At 40.1% G+C, this 23,934-nt stretch overlaps 2 protein-coding genes across 3 annotated transcripts in view; both read right to left on the bottom strand.

The window, feature by feature from the left end:
* The window catches only part of Hykk (hydroxylysine kinase), a 19,321-nt gene extending 5,148 nt beyond the window's left edge, over window positions 1–14,173 (bottom strand). The window contains exons 1-4 of the mRNA XM_055621802.1: window positions 13,672–14,173; window positions 10,835–11,185; window positions 9,672–9,811; window positions 3,005–3,188 (exon numbers count right to left, since the gene is read on the bottom strand). Of these exons, the coding sequence (XP_055477777.1) occupies window positions 3,005–3,188; window positions 9,672–9,811; window positions 10,835–11,183 (673 nt within the window). The 5' untranslated portion in view covers window positions 11,184–11,185; window positions 13,672–14,173. The remainder of the gene's footprint in view (window positions 1–3,004; window positions 3,189–9,671; window positions 9,812–10,834; window positions 11,186–13,671) is intronic.
* Window positions 14,174–15,496: 1,323 nt separating this feature from the next.
* Window positions 15,497–23,934, bottom strand: part of Ireb2 (iron responsive element binding protein 2) — a 45,832-nt gene continuing 37,394 nt past the window's right edge. For both annotated transcript variants that reach the window (XM_055621849.1, XM_055621850.1), the window contains 6 exons: window positions 23,485–23,589; window positions 23,263–23,405; window positions 21,207–21,354; window positions 21,003–21,125; window positions 19,022–19,207; window positions 15,497–18,403 (listed from right to left, as the gene is read on the bottom strand). In XM_055621849.1, coding sequence (XP_055477824.1) covers window positions 18,293–18,403; window positions 19,022–19,207; window positions 21,003–21,125; window positions 21,207–21,354; window positions 23,263–23,405; window positions 23,485–23,589 — 816 coding nt within the window. In that variant the 3' untranslated portion in view covers window positions 15,497–18,292. The remainder of the gene's footprint in view (window positions 18,404–19,021; window positions 19,208–21,002; window positions 21,126–21,206; window positions 21,355–23,262; window positions 23,406–23,484; window positions 23,590–23,934) is intronic.

Here is a 23,934-nt window from a genome sequence, read left to right as displayed (position 1 = left end):
ACACACACACACACACACACACACACACACACACACACACACACACATACACATACAAAGACTAAGGAAGGAAAGCTAAGGAAAATGACATTTTGGAACAATAATGAGTACAGATCATCACAAATCAAGACTTATGCTTAATTAATTTTGTGTTTGTAGTCCAAATGAAGACAAAGGAAAAAAAATACAAAAATGTCATGAGGTAAGCACCTACTCCAAGAAGTATTTTAAAAAAAAAAGCCAAACAGAAACATTTGAAGAAAATAGATAACATGAGTAATTTAAGCTGCAATAAAAGGGCCTTGAAAAGGCGCTTCCCTGAAGGGTGAGTGGATCTGGGGTATGAACCATGGAGAACACGAGAGGACGTGCTAACAATCTCCACTCAGAACAAAGGACAGCTATCTCTAAAGGCCCGGTAAGTATTTTAAAATAAGCTCAGGATCAAGGGCACTGGCTGCTTTTACAGTGGACCCAGATTTCGTTTCCAGCACCCAAAAGGTGGCTCATACCTGCTGTAACTCCAGGTCCAGCGGATCCACTACCCTCTACTGGTCTCTTTGGATATGCATACATTAGGTACACAAACATACATGTAAACAAAATGCTCATATATATATATATATATATATATATATAAAAGAAATAAGATATCAAAAAAGTAAGTAAGAATAATAAATACAATTTTAAAATGTATGTTAAAAGCTTATAGTTCTAAGTAAATAATTTTAGTTGAATTAGATAAATTTCTATCAAAATACAACTCATTAAGTATGGCAAAAATCTAAATAGTCCTATATATATTTTAAAAATTGGGGCTGGAGAGATGGCTCAGTGGTTAAGAACACTGTCTGCTCTTTCAAAGGACTCAGGTTAAATTCCCAGCATCCACCTGACAGCTCAAAACTGTAACACCAGTTCCAAGGGATGTGACACCTTCACACTAATGCACATAAAATAAAATTATTTAAAAAATAAAAAATTAAACTGCAAATTTTAATAAATTCTGGGGCTTTTTGTTTGAGACAGGAATGTAGCTAAGCTCGTCTTGAACTCACTACATACACTGAAGATAAACCCAAACTCCCGATCCTTCTGTCTTTACCTCCCAAGTGCTGGGATTACAGGTGGGTGCCATCATGCTAATTTTTATATTTGCTAATTTTAATATCTTCCCTGAAGAGAAATACATACTAAATTAACTCAATGGAAAATTACCTCAAATGGTATAAAAAGAAAGTGTTGTTATGTTTCTAAATATATATACATATATTTTTTTATTATCTATTTGAGTGTGTGTATGCCACATATGTGTAGGTGAAGGCGGAGACCAGAAGAGGACACTGGATCTCCTGGAGCTCAAGTAACAAGGGGCTGTGACACTTAACATGGGCGCTAAGGACTGTACTCCAGTCTGCTGGCTGAGCAAATGCTCTTAATAGCTGAGCCATCTTGCTAGCCCTACTCTAATCTTATAATCACTGAGAAATAGAAGAACCCCTAAATAATTTTATAAATCCAAGCCCAAACAAGGAGATTATAAAGGAAAAACTGTAAGGAAATGTTACTTAGGAGTGTAGATGTAAGCCATAATAAAACATTAGCAAACTGAAAAAGATGATACATGATAAAAAGAGATATAAAACATAATTACCACATTGGATTTAAATTAAGGGTACGATGTTGATTTAACATTGATAAATTTTATTGATACAACCAATATAAATTGATATGTCTACAGATTTAAGGAGAAATAAGCATGCATTTTTATATAAATTTTTAGCAAACCAGGCAAACATGGAAGCTTCCCTAACCTTATAAAAGATGTTAACAACACAGCAAACTAAAACAAGTACCACAATTAACAAGCTTTTGTTTGTTTGTTTGTTTGTTTGTTTGTTTTTGAGACAGGGTCACTCTTGTAGTTTTGGCTAGCCTGGAACTCATTATGTAGACCATGCTGGCCTCTACCCACTGAGTGCTGGGATTAAAGGCTTGTGCCACCATGCCTATCACAATCAATAGTTAAGCTCCAAGGTTGGCAAGAAGGCTTACTGGGTAAAAGTGCTTGCTGTGCAAGCCTGACATGCTGAGTTCCATCTCCAGAACTCACAAGGACAGACCAAACTCTCAAAAGTTTTCCTATGACATCCATCCAACCCACCCCAGCACATGCATATCCAAAAACACACGTGTGTGCACATGCACAATGAATAAATAATTTAACCCTGAAAGAGTTTCCTGGGCTAGAAATGCAAAGATACTTAGTGAGATAAAACAAACAAAAGGGCTGTCTCACCTGGCCTGGTTTTACACACTTGTAAACCCAGAATTTGATAGGCTAAAGCAAGAGGAATGTGGGTTCCAGGCCAGGCTGGTCTATATGGCTCTTCACAGGACCTGAGTTTGGTTCCCAGCACCCACACAGGGTGGGTGCTACAGCTACAGGAGATCTGATAACTCTTATGGCCTCAAGGGGTACCTGCATGCAGCACACACACCACCCACCCACCCACACACACACATTTAAAATAAACTCTATGGATATGTTGGGAGCACAGCATGAAGTCTTTGTGCCCACAGATCTCCACTGAAACCAGGGATATTAAGCATGCAGGATTGTCTTTCTAAGGAAAAAGATGTTAAACCTGTTCCTTCATTCTGAAAGCTGGGAATTGATAGTGATTAATAGCTTGGTGGTTTGCAAGGTACTAAACCAGGACAGGAAATAGCTAGTAATCTAAATGATCCTTACAGCCAGGACCCCCATGCTCCCACAACCAGGATCAGAAGTAGCTAATAGCCCAGACAACAACAAAATCAAACTTCAAATATAACAAACTTACGAGTAGCAAAGATATCATTCTTGTAAAAGTAATAAGAACAAATGATGAAATCTTATAACATCAGAAATCTAAGCTGTACCTCCATGTTTTCTTGACAGTGTGAAATTTGCAATTTAAAGGTTGAGAAAAACATATACTTTGATTGGGAAAATACTTACATTCTCGAAAATGACTTAATTTGGTCATTACTTCTTCCTTGAACAGCTGAATGACCTGTTCAACAATCTCCCGGTTTCGGCTCTGGCTCAGGGCACCTATGTAGTTCTCTAGAAGAGGAACATTTTTCAGATTCCAGATGAAGTTCTCTCGATGAAGAAGATTTAACTTTGGGTGATGGAATTCCTAAGTGAAAAGCAAGAAACTGGATAGGATGTAGCTTAGGCAGTACAGTGCTTGCTTAGAATGCACAGTGCCCTACCATTTGATCCCTGTGATAAAACTAAGCATGGCAACATATGTCTATAATCCCCAGCATTTGACAGGTGGATACTGGCAAATTAGAAATTCAAAGTCATCCTTGGCTCCATAGTGAGTCTGGACTTGCATAAAAAAAAAAAAAAGTAAAAATAGATATTAAAGGAAGAAATAGCCTCTTGACATTTGGGCGGGCACTACAAGGCATCTGATACCCTCTTATGGCCTCCATAAATGCCATGTTTTTAGTGTGCTTGTTTTGTGGTGCTGGATATTGAACATAGGGTCTTCCACATGCTAGACAAGCACTCTGTCCCTGAGCTATGTCCTCAATCCAAAAGTTTCTTTGAATATTCAAAAAACTGGATTTTGTAGCTGATCATTCTGACTTTTCTAGCCCTTATTTCCTTTGGCTCCTTACAACCCAATCTGAATTGCTGGCATTTTAACCAGTGCTGTTTGCTAATTCATGTCAGCCTATCTCCCAATTAGTATCCTCACTCTTTCTCTCACCATTTCCTCTAGTACAGAGCTAGGTCACAGTTATATTCACAGAAAGCCCTATGCTTTCTTCTTCTCCATACTTGAATCTCCTGAGCCAGACCTCCAACCTATCTGTCAGTCAAACTGCAACCAAATTCCAGACTGTCTTTGATGCCGGGGCTCCTTTCTCCTCTGGAACCCCCTGGCCTGGAAGCTGCTGGAATTTTCAGTGGACCAACTATATCCTTGGCAGATTATTCACAGCCTGTACCACAGGGACTGAACTGAAACAGCATTCCTTTGCAGTATCATAGACACTGCAGCTTTTACTACAGTTAAGAAGGTTAAGGGACTCGGCCTGCCATGCACAATGGAAAGTCAGTGAGGACTAAGCAGTGTGAATAAAGTAGGCCAGAAGGCACTGGAATACCAAGTGGAGAGTGGATCTCTGTCCCCAGATCCCCCATTCCCCACACGCCAACTTAGGAAAGGCTGCACAGCACAGCAGCAGTGACCAACTGGACAGAACACCCATCATGTGCAGATGTCTCCTCTAAAACTGCATTTGCCATCTCTAGCAAAGAAAAAAAGAGCTGAGGCTTCAGGAGGGTGAGGCATGGAGTGAAGCCCACAGGAGAAGGGTGTGAATGAACCCACAGACAGGCTGGAAGGAGATATCAGTCAGTGATAAAGGAGTTGACGAAGGCCCTGTCAAAATCCCAATAGCATTCTTTGCAAAATTATGGGGGGAAACCACCTTAAGACCTGCATAAAACCATGAAAGATAGGGAGGGGGCTACAGCTGGGATACAAAATAAATAACCTGTGATTAATAAAAAAAAATAAAAATTAAAAAAAAAGAAAGAACCATCTCTGAAAATATGATTATGAATAGCGCTGTTTTCATTAGAGGTACAAATATTGACTTAAGTTTAAAGGATAAAATTATCTTGCTTAGAAAAAAAAAAAAAAAACAACAACATGAAAGACTCCAAATACTCAGAGGGATTCTGAGGAGAACAGCAAAGTGGGAGGACTTTAATCAGATTTAAGATTATAGTACAACCAAAACAATATGAGTGCTGAGGATATACATCAGTGGTAGCTCATGTACTTAGCATGAAGGTTGCTCTGGGTTCAATGCCCAGCATGAGAAAACAAACAAAAGTAAAAAATAACATTTTACTAGTATAAAAGCAGGCAAAAGAACTAGTGGATTTTAACATTTAAAACCAGAACTACTATGTGACCCTTAAGTTGAGCCTTTTGGGGGCACATACCTAAGGGAAATGAAATATGTTAATTGTAATTGGTTACAATAGACAGGATAAAAAAAAAAAAGAGGGGTGTGTGGAAGCCAAAGGTTATACTGTAGCAAATATTTAGTAAAAAGCAAAATATTTACAGCCTCTGAAAAGAAGTGAGAGTAGCAAAGTAGTCAATATTTAAGACTAACAAGTTGATCATGTACCAACATGAATACCAAGGCTGCTAAGTGTCCTCAGTCAGCATTTTTTGCTGAGTGCATACATGGGAGACAGGAGATAAAATACATGAGTTAACTGAGTGTCACCGGAAGAGCGAATGAGGCGATGTTCCACCACAGCAGCTGTTTTGCCATATGTGTACCTTGTAACATGCTGTATACCTTAATATGTCACGTACATTAATTTTTTAATGGTAAAGGAGAAAGATATGAGAGAAGCTTATTTAAAAAAGCATATTTGGAAGATATTTTGAGGATATTATAGAGACAATATAGATATAATACAGAGCAGTGTAATCACTAAAAGGGTTTTTTTGAATAAAATTAACATATAAAAAACCTAAAAATATACTTAAGCCAGGTATAATGGCCTACACATGTAATCCCAGAACTCAGGAGGCAGAGACAGGAGAATTGCCACAAGTTTAAGGTCAACCCAGTCTAGACAGAGAATTCCGGGTTAGTCAGGCCTATATAGCAAGACCCTATATAGTAGGGGCTGGACTGTGACAAGAGCACTTGCTGCTGCTGCAGAAGACTGAGATTCTGTTCCCAACATTCACATGCGTTCACAACCATCCATAACTCTAGCTCTAGGGGTTCTACCACCTTCTTCTGGCCTCCTTGGATACCTGCCACATGCAATACACTTACACAGATGCAGGCAGAACACTCATACAAATAAACAAATCAATCTTTTCCAGAAATACCCTGTCAAATGAAAAAAACTACTCAAACTAAAAGCACACTGATATTCTAGGTGGAGTGTGTGTGTGTGTGTACATGCTCATGTAGGCCAGGGGTCAACACGGGGCACCTTCCTCAGTTGCTCTTCATTTTATTTTACTTTCTCTTTCATAGTATTTACATGTGGTTGTGTGCGCACGCGTGTATGTACATGTGTGCTATGGCATTAGTGTGGTGGTCAGAGGAGAACTTCTGGGAGCCAGTTCTTTGCTTCCACCGTGTGGGCCTTCAGCTTGGTGGTGAGAGTCTCACTGCTTGGACACCTTGCCAGCCCCTCCATTTTTGGGATGAGGTCTCAAACTGGAGCTTGCCAGTTTGGCTAGACTGGTTGGCTAGGAAGCCCCAGGGAGCTTCCGTCTCTGCCTCCCCAAGGCTGGGAGATATTTTGCCATTCTTTTATGTAGGTATTGGCGCCTGAATTAGTATCTTTGTGTCTGTGTCAAAAATCTTTGCAGCCCCATAAATGAACATTTTAATAAACATCTACAAATGAATCTGCTCAAACTTAATCAAAAGTGTTCTGATTGATGCTTAATATGCTTACCACCCAAAGCTACATGAAGTTCAATTTTTGTTGAATAAGTGAACATAGTGCAGTATGGAAAAGGATTATAAACATTTATTGAACATTATTCCAGAAGATGAGATTACTGGTAACTTCTGGTTTTTCTTTGTATTTTTATTAGTTTTTTTTTTTTTTTTTTAAATAATGAGTCACAAAAGGGTTTTTGTTTAATCAGAAAAGAAATAGGTTATTTGTACTTGGGGATAGTAGGGTAAATTAATACTGTTTAGATGGTCACATGGCCTTGATGTTCTGGCCAAGACAAGTGACAGACCTGGTGTGCCCAGTTATAAAAGATAAACCACTGAAAACAATTTAAGTCACTGATATTAAGTAACAAAGACAGACAAGTAAATGAGTTTGTCCCCACCTTGACTGAGGACTCAGCAGAGAGGGAAGACCCAGGAAGAGCCCCTGAGCTCAATGAGTTGAAGAGATAGAGCTGAGAGTCCCAGAAGACCAAGGCGGCTAGAGTTTGCTGGACAGTCTCCCAAAGGTCAGAGCTGCAGAGAGAGCAGCAAGTCCTCCTTGAGAATTTGATGGGTTGGCACATGACTCAGGTGTTAAGTCTGAGGAAAGGACCACCTGAAAAGGATTAGATTAGGCACACATGCAAAGCTGGGAAGTGTCTGTGGCTACTGACCACCTTGGGAAACATCAATTTGTAGGATATTGGGTGGAGAACTCAGAAGGGTTTTGAGTTACATAATTTTTAGAGCAAACCTAGCCCTGGCTCTACCTATAGGAAGTTAAGAGCGAGACCCAAAAGAGTCACATGGCTTCCAATCAATATACCTGCATCTACTCAAGGAAGTTCAGTGAATATGAAGCACAAGAGACAGGCAGGAGTTGGACATGTTCACCCACACCCCAGTGGGGGTGGGGAAAGTGGCCTGCATATATCAACTAAATGGCAAAGACTCTCGGTTTCTTTGTTTCTTTGAGTCCGTGTGGCAGCACATAGCCAAAGCTGGGCTTAAATCTTTTATCAATTCTCCTTTCTGCCTTCACCTCCTAAGTGCTGGGACTACAAGCATACGCCACCAAGCCTCATAAACACTGTCAGGTTGCATTCAAAACAAACAAACAAACAAACAAACAAAAACAAAACAAAACAAACAAAAAACAAAAAAAAACAAGACCCTAAAAATTCTTCCTGGGCTGGAGAGATGGCTCAGTGGTTAAGAGCATTGTCTGTTCTTCTGGGGTCCTGAGTTCAATTCCCAGCAAACACACAGTAGCTCACCACCATCTATACTGGGATATGATGCCCTTTTCTGGCATGCAGATAGAGTACTCATATATGTAAAATAAATAAATGAGTCTTTTTCAGGCCTGGCAGAGCATTCTCATGATCCCAGCACTCTAGGAGGCAGAGGCAGGTGGATTTCTGCCAGCCTGGTCTACAAAGAAAATCGAGGACAGCCAAGGTTACATAGAGAAACCGTCTCAAAAACCCAAATAATAATAATAATGCTAATAATATTCTTCCTATAAAAACATTTCAAGCATAAAGACTACCACATAAAGCAGTATTCTGTTTTACTTTTACTAATTTCTGTCAGACTACAAATGTTTCTGAGATTGAAAGAATTAACTTCATCTCTTTCATCTCTTCTTATTTAATTGCTTCTTGCTTTAGAATGAGACTGTATCCCAGTAAGTAGGTTTTGCATGCCCACACTTTTGTTCAATCCTTCCCTAGTCACAAGCTTAACACTAAAACAATCACTAAAATGTAGTTGCATTATCTTCTAAACCTCCTGAAACTTTAAAATTTGTGTGTTTGTTTGTTTATTTTGAGACAGAATCTAGCTACATAGTCCCCACCTAGAACTCACCCTGTAGACCAGACTGGCTTTGAACTTGTGGTGATCCTTTTGCTGCCTCCCAGTGCTGGGATTGAAGGTCTGCACCACCACATCCAGCTTAAACCTTTCCCTGACCTTTCCCTTAATCAGTTTTTACTAATTATTTATTATCTTACTACTGAATTAACTTCCTAGATGTTTCCCACCTTTCTGGACCTCAGATTGCTATAATTAGTAGGTTTTGTACATTAAGAAAAACCTCCCAGACTGCCTCCCAGTCTGTAATCCCAGAACTCGGGAGGCGGAGGCAGAAGTATCACTGTGAGTTCGAGGCCAGCCTGGCCTACAGAGCGAGTCCAGGACAGCCAAGGCTACAGAGAGAAAGCCTGTCTCGAAAAGAAAATGAAAAAAGAAAAATCTCCCAAGGATCACTACTGCCTGTAAGATACAGTTTAAACTCCTTACTTTTGAGGGGTAGGAAGAAGGGTCTTACAATATGGTCTAGGCTGGCACAAACTGATGAGACTCCTGTATCAGCCTCCCAAGTGTTAGAAACAAACCAAGCCCTTACTGTGATAGAATGTGTATCTTATAATCTGACTCCATCTTATACTTTCAATTCTATCTCTTGTCTGCCTTATGTATTGCAGCCACAATGAATCATCCAGAGGTTCCAGAACATTCTCATTCACTGTATTTAATGTGCTCTTTCCTTCCCCTGGAATGTCCTTTCTCTTTTTCTTTCTGACCAACGCAGTCCTGAGTTTAGAATCCACTTGGTGCTACTTTTTAAAAATTAGGTCTTCCAATGTGTCAGATGTACAGTGCTCTGCATCAAGGATAAAAGGTGAATAAATCCTTTGGTGTGTAGTTGGTGGAGAGCTTCACTATCCTGCACAAAGATCAATCCCCAGTACCATATAAACCAGACACATGCCCATAGTTTCAGTACCCGGGAGGTTAGAGGCAGGAGGATCAGACATTCAAGGTAGTCTTTGGCCACACAGTGAGTCTGAAGCCCACCCTGCACTGCATGAGACCTTGTCTAAAAAGAAAATGAATAAACAAAGCATAATGTTATTAAGCATCTCATTCCAGCCAGGCGTGGAAACGCACCCCTTTAACCCCAGAACTTTCAAGGCAGAGGCAGGAGGATATCTTTGAAGTCAATATTAGTCTGGTATACACAGTGAATTCCAGGCCAGCAAGGGCTACCTAGTGAGACTTTGTCTCAAAACAAATAAAAACAAAAACAACAACAACAAAAAAGATAAATCAACAAAAATCCCTTACAAAGAAAATAAGACCCAATATCTTACCTCCAGTGTTTTATCCAATTGGGCGGCCAGCCTTCCTATTTCATATAATTGCTGGTGGCTGATGGCAATATCAGCAATTGGTCTTCCTGGGAGGTAACTGAGCATTCTCACCAAGTAGCTTTTGATTTCAGATCCACTGTCTAGATTGAAGGAATGACACAGCCTGTCAGTAATTCTTGGAAAAACTAGAAAGCTTAAAACAAAACAAAACAAAACAAACAAACAAACAAACAAAAAAAAAAGAATTACTACTGAAAGGAAAAGGAGTTTCAGGATAAAAGGGAAAATGTACCAAGCTAAAACTACTTTGCAATGTTCTGTAAAGCAGGACTGTGGGGGTCAAAGGAAACAGAAAGATAAACATTTATACACTTCAAACAGCGTCAACCCTGTAAACCTTAGCTCCAAGGAGACAGTTACTTTCTAGGTAAATGAATGCCGAAAACCTACATTTTTATATCCAGTTGCAATGAGAAACACAAGGCATAAAAGGGGGACTGTTCCAGAAATCACAGCCTTCTTTGGGGCAAACTGAAGTGCATCTTGAATCTGTAATACAGCTCTGCCATCTATTCCTCGGGGACTGGAGTGGGCCTTAGTTGTTTGGAGCAACACAAATTAAGAAATCATAGATGAACCAAAGAAGAGAAGATGGTAGGGACCTCACATTAAAAAAAAAAAAAAATTCCAAGAAACTGCAGCTTGCTAAGTTAGGCACATCTCAGAAGTCTTTGAAGGAGGAGAGACCTGCAGCCTTGCCTTCAAGTGTTGTGCCCAAGGACACGTACATAGTAATGACAAACCAGGGTTTAAAGGCTTGATTGCTAGTTTCACGCTCTTTCTGTTTCTACTACAATGCAGCACCAGCATATGCAGCTGGTCTAATAGATAGGAATACATCCTTGAGGCTGGAGAAGTGTCTTTGCCAAGTGCTCGCTTATCATGTGCAAGGATCTAGATTCAATTCCTAAAAACACATATAATCTTTCTGTGTTAAACAAGACTGGAACAGGTCCCTTAGTTATTATTTGCCAGGACATTTATAAACAGGAAATTTACACTAGATCTCAACTCAACCCATTTCCAAACTATATCTCCACTTGACACTGTGATTCTACCTGTAGCCAAAATGAGGTAGTATGAATGTATAGGAAATCCTTTACCAATGGACATTAGGGAGATAGTGTTGTCCCCTTTAGTTCGGCACACAGAGGCTGTTGGAAATCCAGCTGCTCTCAGAAACATGATGACATGGTTCTGCACTTCAATCAGGTCTGGAGTTTTGCTAGACTCTGTGTTGCTTATTTTGAGGACATATTCAACTGTGTCATCTGTGATGTCTTCGGTTCTTGAAATGTGAACATGAAAGTTTTGGTCATCATAGCTGGGGAGTGGCTGGATCTTAGAAACTTTGAATCCAAATACTGACTCGACCAGCGCAGAGGCTTGTACCTCAGTAAAAGTAGGCTTGGTGAGAGCCTGTGATTGCTGGCTGTCTCCACTTGACATCATGTCTAGGGGAAAAACAACAGCCAGACATATTACAATGACAGTTATTTGTTTGAGTGATTATTCTCAAGACAGATCACTGTTTCTCTATATTGAGTCTGTGCTTCTTGATTTTTATTTATAAAGTTTAAGCAATGAAATTAGTGAATGAGATCAAGATTCAGATGTTCTGGAGCTAGACAGATGGCTAAGAGTTAAGAGGACTTGTTACTCTGCAGAAGACCTGACTTTGGTCCCAGCACTCACACTGCGTGGCTTACATTCTCCTATAACATCAGTTCCAGCAGGCTCTGACACCCTTTCCTGGACTCTGTAGGCATCTGCAGTCACACAGAGGCATTTAAACATTAAATAATCTTTACAAGAAAAAGAAGTTGATGTTCTGTCAGGGCACAATGGCCCTTGCTGTTATAATCCCAGCACCTAGAAGGTACAACTGGATGGAAAAATGCAGGTCACAAGGACATTTTGTTTTTATCCAATCCAATCTTTCCTCTTGTCTGCTAACCTTACAGGTGCAAGGACATTAAGATGTGTCCAAAACTAATATTAAATTCCATCGAGAACTCAGTTCTAGGGCCTGGGAAGAAGACTCCCTGGGGAGGGCAACCGATATGTGAGCCTGGATCCACAGCGACTATATTAAGACAGGCTGGGCAGCACACACCTGCAACTCCAAGCTGTTGCATTCTTCTATGCTTGTTTTTGGTTTCATGTAGCATAGGCTGGCCCTAAACTCATTACACAGCCTTCAATTTCTGATCCTCCTGCCTCTACCTCCCAAATGCTGAAATTAAATGCTTGACTTATTTAGTGCTGGGGATCAAACTCGGTCTCATGCATGTTAGGCAGGCACTCTACCAAGCGAATCATGTGCTGAAGGAGTTGTGTTTTTTTTCTTTTCTTTCTTTCCTTTTTGTTTGTTTTTTTGAGACAGGGTTTCTCTGTGTAGCCTTAGCTGTCTAGGAACTCACTCTGTAGACCAGGCCGGCCTCAAACTTATAGATCCTCCTGCCTCTGCCTCCTGAGTGCTGGTATTAAAGGTGTGCACCACTACAGCCGAGATAAACTGTTAACAAACACTTCTCATGTTTACCTTCTGACCATAGTATTTGCTTTCAGAAGCAAATTAAGCTCTTCAGGTTTGGTTCACTAAACATATTGTCACAAAGACTAAACAGGGTTTCAAAACAATCTTTGCACCTGAAACTTGTGGAAATGAATGCATCTGTTACACTGCTTTTGCCCTTAAGACTTTACAAGGAATTATAGACATTTCTTCTGAATACAAATAAAATAAGGTCAGTGTTCAGAATGTAATGTGAACTGAAATATTATCTCCAGGGTGAAACCCTCTCCACTCTGAAAGTATTAAAACAATGTTAGGTTTGACAGGAATTTGATAGGGAGCTGGGTGTGGTGGCTCATGTCTATTGTCCCACCAATCCAGAGACAGGGGCAGAAAGATTGCTGCTAGCTGAAGGCCAGTCCTGACTAGTTCTAATCTAAACCCAGTTACTGTGGGAGATTTTGTCTCAGAAAGAGTTCTCTTTTTAAAAAGCAATGTATTTAATTATATTTTATATGCATTAATATGAAAATGTCATATCCCTTGGAACCGGAGTTTCAGACAGTTGTGAGCTCCCATGTGGGTGCTGGGAAATGAACCCAGGTCCTTTGGAAGAACAGACAGTGCTCTTAACCACTGAGCCATCTCTCCAGCCCCAAGAAAAAGTTCTTAAAGTTGAAGTCTGTTAAAGAGAATTAGTGAAGGCCAATCAATCTCCAGAAAATGTTGCCATGTCCTTAAATGGGTCTAGTTCAGCATCTCTTTGCAGAGTCCTGTTTGCTAAAGTAGGGCAAGGTATCTTCAGCATCCTGGCCACAACACAACCTGGTAAGAAACAGGTGCTGAACTTGAAAAAGTTGTTCCAGCACCAGCCAGACAACCAGCCTCTGAAACTTTAGCCATACTGCCTCTAAAGAGTTCAGCAAAGTCGTCCCTAAAGGTCCCTTCTAGCGCCAATATCTAAGCTATTAAAAGTTCTCTTTTGAGCTTATATTTGCTTTTTTTTTTTTCTGTATACACGAAGAATTCCACATCCTGAAAGAAAACACACATTGAAACCTGCTACTGAAAGTAAACACACATAAAGAAAAAATTTTTTTTTATCAGAGGTGTCCATTTTAACCAAACGCGCCTGGTGTTTGGAGAGGATGGAGGGCGAATCCAAATTCTATAGAGGTGCTAGTGTACTTCTTGCCAGCAATATTTAGCTCCTAAAAAAGAACCCGCTCAAACAGAAAGGGCTTCTAACCAGGAGGTTGGCACTGGACTCCATAATCTTCTGTCGCACGAGAAAGGAATGTAGAGCAGGTGGACCTTCTACTCTGAACTTTGTGCAAGGCACCCAAGGGAAAAAGAAAGACGCAGAACCCAGTCTTTCCTTTTACCCTCTGCTAAAGTGTTACGAAGTCCAGCGAACTCTACCTTAGCGCTTCTCCCTCGTCGGCCTTCAGAGCGACCCTTCTGCTATGAGCTTCCAAGGTTGGGCAGATGGCAATTGTACTCCTTGCGCTTACTTCGTGAGCCGGCGGTTGCTGCCAATCACAGCTCAAGGCTGCAGGGTCTCGCTGCGGAGCGAGGGACAGCGGAGGAGGGTGGTGGCCCACAGCCGGGCTCCCGGCCTTGTGTCCGTTATGTCAGGGGAGCCTTTGGGATCGCTTCCACCCCGCGGCCGGGCCGGCGGAGGGTGGGACCTCGGGTTTGCGCTCTGCGATTCAGCGCGGCTGGGGCTGGACAGGGACCAGCCCGTCAGCGCGCTGCGCGTGTGAGGAGCGCTAGGGTCGCCGCCCCGTCTCGGGGACGTACCTCAGGGGAAGCCCGGTCTCGCCTCGGCCTCCCCCCTTACTGTCAGCCGTCGCGACCCGAAGCACAGCCGCTCTTCTCAGCCGGCCCGCAGCCGCGGTGCAGGAGGTGGGCCCGGCCCGCCGCCCGGAGCCCCGCCCTCCCATTGGCCCCTCCCGCAGCGCGCCGCCCAATCAGCGCACAGTGCTGACAGCCCTGGCCCAGCCCTTTCCCGCCCGCAAAGAGTTGAGACGCGGCTTCAGATTGGCTGTCTGCAACCGGACAACCCCGTCAGTCTCCGAGCGCGGCTTGTTTCTGCTTGGTCCTCCAGTAGGCTTTGGGCGTTTGGCCGGCGCCTGTCAATTCTGACCCGGTCGGCGTAGGCCTGGGGTGAAGGACCGCACTTTTACACCGAGAGACCGCTGGCAGCTGGGTTGGAACCCTTATTTAGGTAGTTCAGTTAAGGAGAAAGTGCTCAAGAGTTTGCCTGGGACAAGGATGCTGGACGCTCCAAAGTTTCAGAGACACTGGGTGGATGTCCTTTTCTGGCTAAGCAGGGCTTCTCTGATTGGCCCGCACTCTGTCGAGTACACCTATCACCCAGGTTTGCAATTTGGGCTCATAATTGTATGCACATCTCATTTGCCTTTTTCCTGTCTTGGCACACCCATGGGCGCAATAATTACCCAGGAATTACCCAGTTATTTGCAGAGGGATTTTAATCCAGCAATATGGCTACTCTGGCTAGAATACAGACTAATTAAACACCTTTAATCACAAACAATGAAGGTAAAGTTAGTCCGTAAAAAGAAGCAACTATGTTTGAAAGTGATTCTTTTTTGTTTTTCGAAACAGTTTCTCTGTGTACCCTCGGTTGTCCTGGAGCTCGCTTTGTAGAGCAAGCTGGCCTCCACAAAAATCTGCCTCCCAAACGCTCAGATTAAAGGTGTGTGCCGCCACCACCTGGCTATACATATATATAGCCTCGAAGATGACAATTAGGTGAACAAAGGAAACTCTGAGTTACTAACTTGGATGTTTTTTCAATTCCCATCCATAATGAGACATTTCTCTTCCCTCTTTAGGCAAGGTTTTTATCTTTTTCCTTTTTTTGAGACAGTTTCTGTTTCTCTATAGTCTTGGGTGTGCTGGAACTCATTCTGTAGACCAGGCAGGTCTCGAACTGCCTCTGCCTCCAGAGTGCTCCGCATAGCATGTTTTGTTTTCTAATCTTCAAGTTGCAAGGGTGTCTTTGTGCACTTTAGGATGTCAATGACTTTGACCTGGATTTCCTGTAACCAGAAATAAAAACTGTTTCCTTTTTAAGGCCTGTCTACAATATATGAATTCTCCAAACCTCTCACTATTCTGAACATCACAGAACGTATTTGATGAGAAATTTCTGGGTAACATTTAATTTCTTTTTAGGTTATGCTTTATTCTGAGTTAATACAAAATACAACATGGGTCAAATGTGATAATACAATTTTCTTTATTAAAAATAATTTACAGCATCAATAACATATACACAATTTTATAACTGAACTTTACCTCCAATATATTTCTATACAATACTTAACATTATTGAACAAAACTGTTATGCTATTTTGTTGGCTTTAAATAACAATGATTTGTAGTTACTTAGGAGATATATATGGTTTTATAGTCACATATGATGCATAAAATAAAATTGATAAACAAAAAACCACATCAGCACAGTCACCTTGAAGGGGGAAAAAACAGAAACAAACAAACAAAAAATGGAAAAAAGCCAAAGTCCATTTGCTTTCCCCTTCCTCCAAATCAAACATAGTATCATTATCCAGTATCTTAGTATCTTCTCCCTAAAGTCACAGGCAAAAGGGGTTTTTCAACCCCTGACAAAAGTCAAAACTTGTCCTGTCACATACCACTGAGAAGAGGAATGCACACCAAACTGTTGTGTTACTGTATCAGCAAATAACCGACTCTTTTTTAGTACAATCCCAGTGAAACACCAGTCTGGTGGAGATGCTGCCGCCTTCCATCTGAGTGCTAACACAGAGACAGAGGTACCTGCCATCTTGAGAACCTTACAGGACTAACAGCAGCAGTTCAGAGGCTGAACCTTCCTCTCCTCCATTTGTATAAGCAGCACAACTAAGGCACACAACAGCATGGCGCACACCATTCTTAACAGACTAACATGTTGCTGTTGGTAACTGTGCTACATTTACAACACTGATTTGCTTTTTTTTTTTTTTTCGTGTGTGTTCACTTTCTTTTCCCAAATATTGGTAATTTTTAGAAAATAACACAAAATACAAAAAAAAAAATAGTGAATAAAGAAAGTGAGTAACATAATAAAACCAGGTGCCACATTTCTGCATCATTTGGCTGGAGGCAGAGTCTATAGGCACTGGGACAGGTGCTTAATTCCCCTCCCCCCTTAAAACCACGCTTACCGAGAGTTTAGTTCACTGTTTCTAGGTGAGGGATTAAGAGAACCTTGATTATGTTCCTGAAATATACTTTTTATGCCTTACTGGACTGGAAATGTTAATGTCTGGTTCATAGCTGGGTTTATCATCTCTCAGACATTTATGTCCACACCTTTAGCTCAGACTACAGAGTATGCCTTCAAAATAAAAGCGTTTTCCCCCCCATATATACAATCTGGAATTACCATTTCTTTAAAGCATGTACCAGTATTTTAATACTCTACTTGTAACATCTCCATTCCTGACTCAGGTTTCCACACAGATTAACACACATGCAGTCAGATACAAGGCACCTACCAGAACACAACAGGACTTCTTCAAAGTAGCAAAGAAAACATTTAGTAAAGACTTTGTTTTGTCAAACTCTAGTCCAACTAAGTAAATATTTTGAAAAATATTTTCAAAAGACCGTACAACTGACGGTGAACAGTTCTCAGTGCTCTTTACCCACGGGTTCGGTAGTTCCTGAATTTTAGCATAAAACAAGTCCTTTTTATTGTGCGCAATGCACAAAAACAGATCAAATGAAGAAAACATTTTTTAAAAAATCACTACACTTTACTTTCTGCTGCTAAGTTTAACTTCTTAATTAAAAAGAAGTAGAGGGCTTTCTAAAAATGAATTTCCAACCCTTTTAAAATGTTAAACATGGACAAAGGATGTGACGTGGTGTAAAAGATACAAATGGAAACACATGACCTGCAGACAGCAGTGACAACGAGTGTCACATCTGTCAGTTTTGATTAAAAACAAATCATAATGAAATTAACAAAGTGATGTATCCCAGATAAGATCAAGACTCAAAAAGCAAGAAGTCAACTTAAAAGACTGTAAGAAATAACATTAAAAAAAAAACAACAAAAACAACAACAACAACAACAACAAAAAAAAAAACCTTAGAGGTGCATATCCATATAATTTTGGATGGATAATTTGTAAGTGTAGAGGAAATCTAAAATTTGATTCAAGTTGTTTCCAGCATTCATAAAAGGTGTGTGGAATGTCAGCTGGTGATACCTAATTGAGGTTACAGAAGTGATAGTAAAATTGTGCAAAATCTAGTCCAAATTAATACACCAGCATTTTGGGATTGCCGGAGGGTCATAGTGGCTAATTACTGAAAAATTATAGGACTGTACCATAGGAAATATGTTTTTACTAATACATGGTACCATATTATCAGTTACATTTTGTAGTCATTGACTGGTCAGAGGGACTGTGACCTGGGGCAGCTTTATCCCTTGCAGACACTGAGACTAAAAACAAATGACTTACATTACAAACTGGGAATGCCAACTGTGTCCAACTCAATTCTGGAAAGGAATACACTTAAAAATTTGTTTATAAATCAGGTAGCCATCTCCACAATTTTAGGGTCTAATCTGGATTCTTGTATTTCAACTTGCTATTCTTAAACCAACAAACAGTAGTCCAGTTTTATAGGTGCAAAACAAAAGAAACAGCTTCAGAAAGGCTACTCATATGAATCTCCAACACAAGTTCAAATTCTGTCTTTATTTACAAAAGTTCTCATAAAATATAACCCCATACTTACAGGTCTCTTCCACAACACACTTCACACGTTGATTTTAGCAATGTTAATAGCACCATTCGTATATTATTTAAAATCAAGATTTCATTTCAGTCACTACGTTGATTCATTATCATTTACATCCATGGATAAGTATACTGAAATTATCTGCAGCTCCACGGCAAAAATTCCTGGGTCCAGCACAAAAGGCTTTGCAGTTACCAGTCACGAAAGATACCATAATGAGTAGATACTATGAGAATTTTCGAGCCACAAAGTTTAATAAGCCTCCGTGTTTATACAAAGTTATTTCCACATCATTTTCAAATGATGCAATCACACTGAATTCTTTTCCAGTACTCGTCTTTAAACAAACAAAAAGATGTCGTGTGAGTCAGTGTCAGAGTACTATTTGGTTAAGATCATTTCACATTCAGTAACTGCCTGATTTGCTGCCTCATTTTCCCGATTCTAATTTTGTACATAGTGAATGCCCAAAACCCTTCTGCTATCTGAGAACCTCCCAATGAGCCAAGTAGAAAAACAGAGATTTTGATGTCTAATTCTAAAGAACAACTATCAGACTCTGCAAGTCTACAGCATGACTTAGCTTTTGCTTCCCTTGTCATCACTCATTGTTTACACTTGTATGTGTACGTATCACATACAATATGTAATACTGTCCTTTCTTTTCTTCCCTTAATTATAAAACCTTACTCTTACTCTGAACACTGAACTTTTGCTTCTCTTTGGAACTATTGCCTGGGTCATATTTAGAACAAAACAGAAAGAGCTGAAAACCTGGCACATATAACTGAAGCCTAAATTCTCTGCCAGGCATCTTTTTTCTAGACTTAAGGAAAGTTCCTTCTACTTTTCCTCAGACATGAGCTGTACTAAAAACACACATCAACAGGAAAGCTTACGTGCACTGACATTAGTATGCAAGTAGAAAAACATTTGACTACAGAGTACACGTTACCTTCATATTTAATGTAATTCGAGGAGAAAGTTCTTCAGGAAATGTTAAAGAAAATACTTCTCTTCCGGAGAGACCCAAGGAATCTGCGTTTTCTCCCGGGAGGAACTCAAGTGGTGCTATGCCAATTCCAATCAGATGATCTTTGTGTATTTTTTCATAGCTTTCAGCCAAAACAGCCTTCACACCCTGTAACAAATATGCATTTTATTTCCTTTTTATCACTTCTGAAAGTTGATATTGAGCTTTATCATTATCATTATTATTGCAACAGGATCTTGGCTTGTAACTTAAACTGGCTTCAAAATCATGGCAATGTTCTTGTTCTCTGACACCAGGGTACTGAGCCTGCAGGATGGACTACCATGTCCGCCTTATGATGAGTATGTAAAGGGTAGTTCAAAGTAGTACTTTGGCAAATGTTTATTTTTACTTTTTTTTTTTTTAAGTGTAGTTTTTGTTTTATTTACATACTACTGTTTTTGAGAGGGTTTCTTTGTGTAACAGATCAGGCTGTCCTAGATAGACCAGGCTGTCCTAGAACTCAGAGCTCTGCCTGCCTCTGCTTGGATTAAAGGCATGTACCACCACCGCCAGGTAAATGTCAGCTCTCTAAAGAAAATGAGCTAGAGCAGCGGTTCTCAACCTGAGGTTTTGACCCCTGTGGTAGTTGAATGATCCTTTCATAGGGTTGCCTAAGACCAGGGAAAACATACATATTTACATTACAATTCATAACAGTAGCAAAATTACAGTTATGAGGCAGCAGCAAAAATAATTTTATGGTTGAGGGGTCACCACAAAACGAAGAACTATATTAAAGGGTCACAGCATTAGGAAGGTTAAGAACCACTGGACTAGAGGTTTCAGAGCTGGTTTCTCCACTTTAAAAAAATATATTGTCTTAGAAGCCTTTTGGGACATTCCCCCCCCCCCCCCCATTAATCATACATTCTTCATCTTCTTTCCTCCAGAAAAATCTGATCTGCACAAATATACGATATACTTGTTCAAGTACTATGTTTACCCTGTACTTATACATAAATAACTTGTTTGAGACAGGGTCTCTACATAGTCCTGGCTGGCCTGAAACTCACTTTGGAGATCAAGATCAGGCTGTCTTCAAACTCACAGAGATCCTCCTGCCTCTGCCAACATGCACTATGATGCCTAGCTCAAGAATAAACAACAGTAACAACAAAAACAAAAGCCACTTACCCAACTTTCTCTCCTTGGGAGTCCAAATCCCCTACTGAGAAGGGAGGACCTAAACTAACGCACACTGGGATGTTGAGGGAGGAGGGACATGTGATATGAGACACAAGACAGGGATAGCAGAAGGCCCAAGAAACCAGACTGTAAACAGGGATGGAGCTAGCCTGCACCTCCTGTGTACGTTACTGTCTTGAAGAAACTGAATAGCTACAGAGAAAATACAGACAGACAGGTTTCTGATTTGGCCAAGGGGTGTGAAATTTGGCTCCCTGAGTCTCTTGACAGAAATGAAGTGAAAGGGAGGTATTACACATGATAGCTTAAGGCAGACCTCTTTTTTCTCTTTACTGTTCCCATACAGACTTCCTTATGTAAAATAAAAACAAAAATAAAATGAAGTTTCATCAGAGTACTAAATTAAAGTAGAAATATAAAATACCATCTAAGATCACTGAAAAACAAAACAAAAAACCCCAAATATATGAGATCCAAATAACATGAAAATCTAAATAATCCAAATAAACTTTGATACAATGTTACTGACAAAAGGGAATATTAAAAATTCTTTAAGAATAGAAAATTTAGCCAGGCATGGTGGCGCACACCTGTAATTCCAGCTCTCAGGAAGGCAAAAGCAAGGCGAACCTCTTTAAATTCGAGGTCACCCTGGTCTACAAAGCTTGTCCAGGACAGCCAGGGCTACAATGAGAAATCCTGTCTTGAAAAAAACAAACAAAACAAAAAGAATATATAATTTAAGAATCAGTACCAGCAAATAGGGTCCTTTGGCAGCCCAGTCTCTTGAATTTCCTGAACCATATTTCTTTCCTGCTAAAATTATCAGTGGAATACCTTCTTTCTGGTACAGTTCTGCAGCTTCAAATACATCGAGCTGTCGATTAAACAGACAAAATATTGAATACAGAAGTTGACCCAGTGAGCAATGGTAGAGGCACCTTGTGTACATCCTTACCATCTGTCCTGATGGAAAATGAATTGTTTTGGGAGCTGGCTTCCCGATAAACTTATTTAAAAGCTTGATGTTTGCAAATGTGCCTCTTGTCATCACAGCATCATTACCTCTTCGGGCTCCATAAGAGTTGAACTCTCGAGGAGTTAGGCTACAAAAAAGTTATGAAAGACAGTTTTCATGCCAGATGGAAAATAATAACATTACTGAGTTGTAAAAGCCGCCAGAGGCTCTTGTCCATCCTCCCAACTTCAGAAGATCTCAAGCAAAAAGTACAAAAAGTAGAGAATTCAGCGACTATCGAGTTCATCAGTGATCTGTAAACTCAGCTTCTTAGATAACGGCCCTCAATAATCTGAAGCAAAAAGGTAAGGTCTTAGGTATGGAGCCCAGGATGGTCTCAAACTTGCAATTCTCCAGCCTCAGACTACCCTGCAAGCAGCCACCACTCCCAGCATTAGAGGACAGAAACTACTGAATAAAAATATCTCAATGATCAATAACCGATTTTCATCAGCCTTGTTTAATCTTTAGACAGAAGCATCAATTCTCTGAATAGTATGCTTAAAACAAAAACAAAAAAAACCCTTTTACTACTTTCCTAATGCTGCAACCCTTTGAAACACTTCTTCATGTGTGGTGCCCTCCAAGCATAAAATTATTTTGTTGCTCCTTCCTGACTCTTAACCCTGCTACTGAAGTGAACTGCAATGGGAAGATCTGACAGATCCCTGTGAAAGGGTTGTTTGTCCCTGAAAGGGCCACACACCACATGTTGAGAAATACTAGTACAGATTCTGGGTGTCTGTGTTTTCAGGAAACTCTAAAGTGATGAGAACTACTAGATTAAAAGAAATAACACAAAACTACATATTTAAAAAAAGTAGTAACTGATTTTTCTCTGTGGAAGATACATTACCATTATGACCAGAATGGAAATCATAATCAAAAATTATCTGGAGATATGCCAATAAGATGGCGGAGCAGGTAAAGGCACTTGCTTCCAAGCCCGACAACAAACCTGACTAATGTGGATTCCCAGGGCACACACAAACAGACTAAATAAAATTGCAGAAAAAAATATTAGGAGAAAACTTTGTAATAACAGCTATAGTATGATTCTGTCAAATCAAGCTTCACAGCTCCAATTTTTATGAAGTACTTCAAAGAAAAACCATATCATTTGAACTGCTCAAGCAACAATGTTCAAAAACTAATCAACATTGGAAATAAACTTCCTGATATCAAAACAGTTCTTCAGTGAGAGCATTTCCACATTATTACTCATATAAAAATGAAAAAATAGCTTCCTAGTTTTAAATTTGGCTCAGTAGTTAAAACTACTTGCTGTTCTTCCAGGGGACCTAAGTTCAGTTTACAGAACCCATGTCAAGCAGCTTACAACTGCAGCTCACAACTGTTCAATCATCTTCCTGGCTCCACAGGCAGTACATAGATGATGCACACATACACAAGTAAGACATCTTTTAGATATCGATACACATCAATTCTAGTTTCGCTGATGCAGCCCCAGGATGCACACAGCTGCTACATTTTAATGACAGGAAGCTGGATAGAACCAAATGGTCAGGCTCCATTTGCTGTGTCAAACTAAGCTTGATTATTGCTTCTAATCAGTTATTTCTTTAGATTATAATGGCTCTTTTTTTTTTAAAAAAAAAAAAAAAAAAAAAGACAGGGTTTCTCTGTGTAGCCTTGGCTCTCCTGGACTCCCTTTATAGACCAGGCTGGCCTTGAACTCACAGAGATCTGCCTGCTTCTGCCTCCCTGACGCGGATTTTTTTTTTCTTTTTATAATGACTTTCTTTACTTGATTGTTAGAATAAGGGCTCAATTAAAAATAGTGACTTCAATTTCTAAAATTACAAGAAAAGAGGGTCAACGGATGCCACTTCGTTCTTGCCGAAGACAAATGTACTAGCAATGAGATTCCTATGAAATCATGTATTTACTGGCTATATGAATCTGTTCAAAGGAACAGTCTTTTAATGACAGCGCGAGAAGGTACAGCAACCCCTGGGACCAGACACATACACACCCTCTGTTTGTCAAATACTTGGCGGCCGCACTACTCCTGGCAATACTTCCAGCAGGTGATATGTGATCTGTAGTGACAGAGTCTCCCAAGTACAACAGAACGTGGGCATTTTCAATAGTCTGGAACACAGCTGGCTCTTTGGTCTAAAAAGAAAAACATTAAAAACGCTGAATTCTCTCTGATGTCTAATTTGAAAAGCTCAAACAGTACCCCAGTACTTACAAGTTTATCAAAAAATGAAGGGCATCTGATGTAAGTAGACTTCATGTCCCATGGAAACAGCACTGAGTCTGGTGCTTCTAAGGAATTCCACCTTTTATTTCCCAGCTGCAAATATGGTTTGGACAAGTGGATCAAAATAATTACTCAGAAAAAGTGACTTAAAAAATATCCACAGTAATAAATGATACTTAGGAAAGACTGAGAGGAAAGGAAACCTTATCCATTTGAAAAATCATGACATTTTTGTACAGAATAGACTTTCAACCCACCAAATTTTCAGGAGCAATTTTCAGTTAAATTACAGTATGAATAAAAATAAAGACTTCATAGATCTACTTCAGCTTCAACGCAAGAATTCATAAAGACATATATGGGTATGTATGCACACACACAAAACAAAAAGATTTAGTATGTAAAGTATGTTATCAACCTTTAGAACTTTCACAAAGA

Source organism: Psammomys obesus, unplaced genomic scaffold, assembly GCF_907164565.1.
Source record: "Psammomys obesus unplaced genomic scaffold, mPsaObe1.curated_primary_1811, whole genome shotgun sequence".
Classification (NCBI taxonomy): Eukaryota; Metazoa; Chordata; class Mammalia; order Rodentia; family Muridae; genus Psammomys; species Psammomys obesus.
Note: the sequence above shows the minus strand (reverse complement) of the source record. Positions and strands in the feature narration are given on the sequence as shown.